Here is a 1214-nt window from a genome sequence, read left to right on the forward strand (position 1 = left end):
GATAGGGAGGTACTACTAGTCTCTTCTCTCCAGATGAGGAAGTGAGGTCGGGAAGATGTCTCCTGTCTCCTGGGTCCCCCAGCTCTTGAATGGCAGACCCAGGCCTTCTAACTCCAGCTCAGCAGGAGGCTCCCTGGGAAGGAGGCCCTGCGAACTCCGGCACAAGGAAGGGGACAGGAGACCTGCGGCAGGGCCCCCTCCAGAGCCCAGGGAGCCGAGGCAGTGGAGAAAGCCCCCCGTCTCTTCCCTATGCAGGGGGAGGTCCCTGAGGAAGCTGCTCCTGCGACAGACGCTCCGACTGAGCCTGACCCCGACCGCGTATACCTGGACCTCACGCCCGTCAAGTCCTTCCTGCACGGCACTGGCGGTGCACAGGCCCGGGTCCCCTCGCCCACGCTGCCCCAGCCAGACCCTCCGGCCGAGGCCCTCCCTGCAGACCTGAACCCCACCGCCGATGAGCCCCTCGTGGTGTCTCCAGAGAACCCCGAGTTGCAGGTACAGGGGGTCCCCCAGCAGGTGAGCTGGCCTCACCTTCTGGGGTGTCTCGGCCACCTGGGTCCTGTTTGCTTTCTCCCAAAGCAGATGCAGCAGGAGAGTCAGGAACCTGAGGAGCCTTCCCTGGGAATCACAGCAGTCAAAATCCAGACTGAACAGCAGAAGATCTCCTTCCCACCGAGCTGCCCTGACACTGTGCCCATCGCCCCAGCCGGGGCCAGCCCACCTGTGAAAGACAGGTTGAAGGCAACCAATGCAGGTGCCCGTGCTAGATTAAGAGTTGAAGGTTTTGGAAAGGGCTTGGAGAAGTTAGCCCAGTGCCCTCCCTTTCAGATGAGGAAACAGAAGGACTTGCCCAACATCACACAGCAAAGAAAGGGTGGGCCCCATTTCCTTTTCTGTCCGTGCTAGGCTGGCCCGGCATCCAGCTCTTATCTACTGCCAAAACCCTGGGTTCCGTCTGAGCCTGTAGGATGGGGGTGGGGCAGCCCTCAGGGGCCGGCCTGGCTGACCCGGGGGTTCCCCTCTCTGGGTCTGCAGAGATCAAACTTGGCAAGAACAGGACAGAAGCCGAGGTGAAGCGTTACACAGAAGAGAAGGAGAGGCTTGAGAAGAAGAAGGAAGAAATCCGGGGGCACCTGGCTCAGCTCCGGAGGGAGAAACGGGAGCTGAAGGAGACCCTGTTGAAGTGTGCAGGTAAGGGTCCCCCCCCGTCCCCC

At 61.4% G+C, this 1214-nt stretch overlaps 1 protein-coding gene across 1 annotated transcript; it reads left to right on the forward strand.

Moving 5' to 3' along the window:
- Positions 1-255: 255 nt before the first annotated feature.
- Positions 256-1191, forward strand: LOC103088461 (actin filament-associated protein 1-like 2; the record flags this gene model as incomplete). Its single annotated transcript, XM_007456129.1, has 3 exons — positions 256-495; positions 580-754; positions 1036-1191. Coding segments are annotated over 3 exons (571 nt in total), but the record flags the coding sequence as incomplete, so codon positions are not given.
- Between the last annotated feature and the right edge of the window lie 23 nt (positions 1192-1214).

The sequence above is a fragment of the Lipotes vexillifer genome, unplaced genomic scaffold (assembly GCF_000442215.2).
Source record: "Lipotes vexillifer unplaced genomic scaffold, Lipotes_vexillifer_v1.1 C27032553, whole genome shotgun sequence".
Lineage (NCBI taxonomy): Eukaryota > Metazoa > Chordata > Mammalia > Artiodactyla > Lipotidae > Lipotes > Lipotes vexillifer.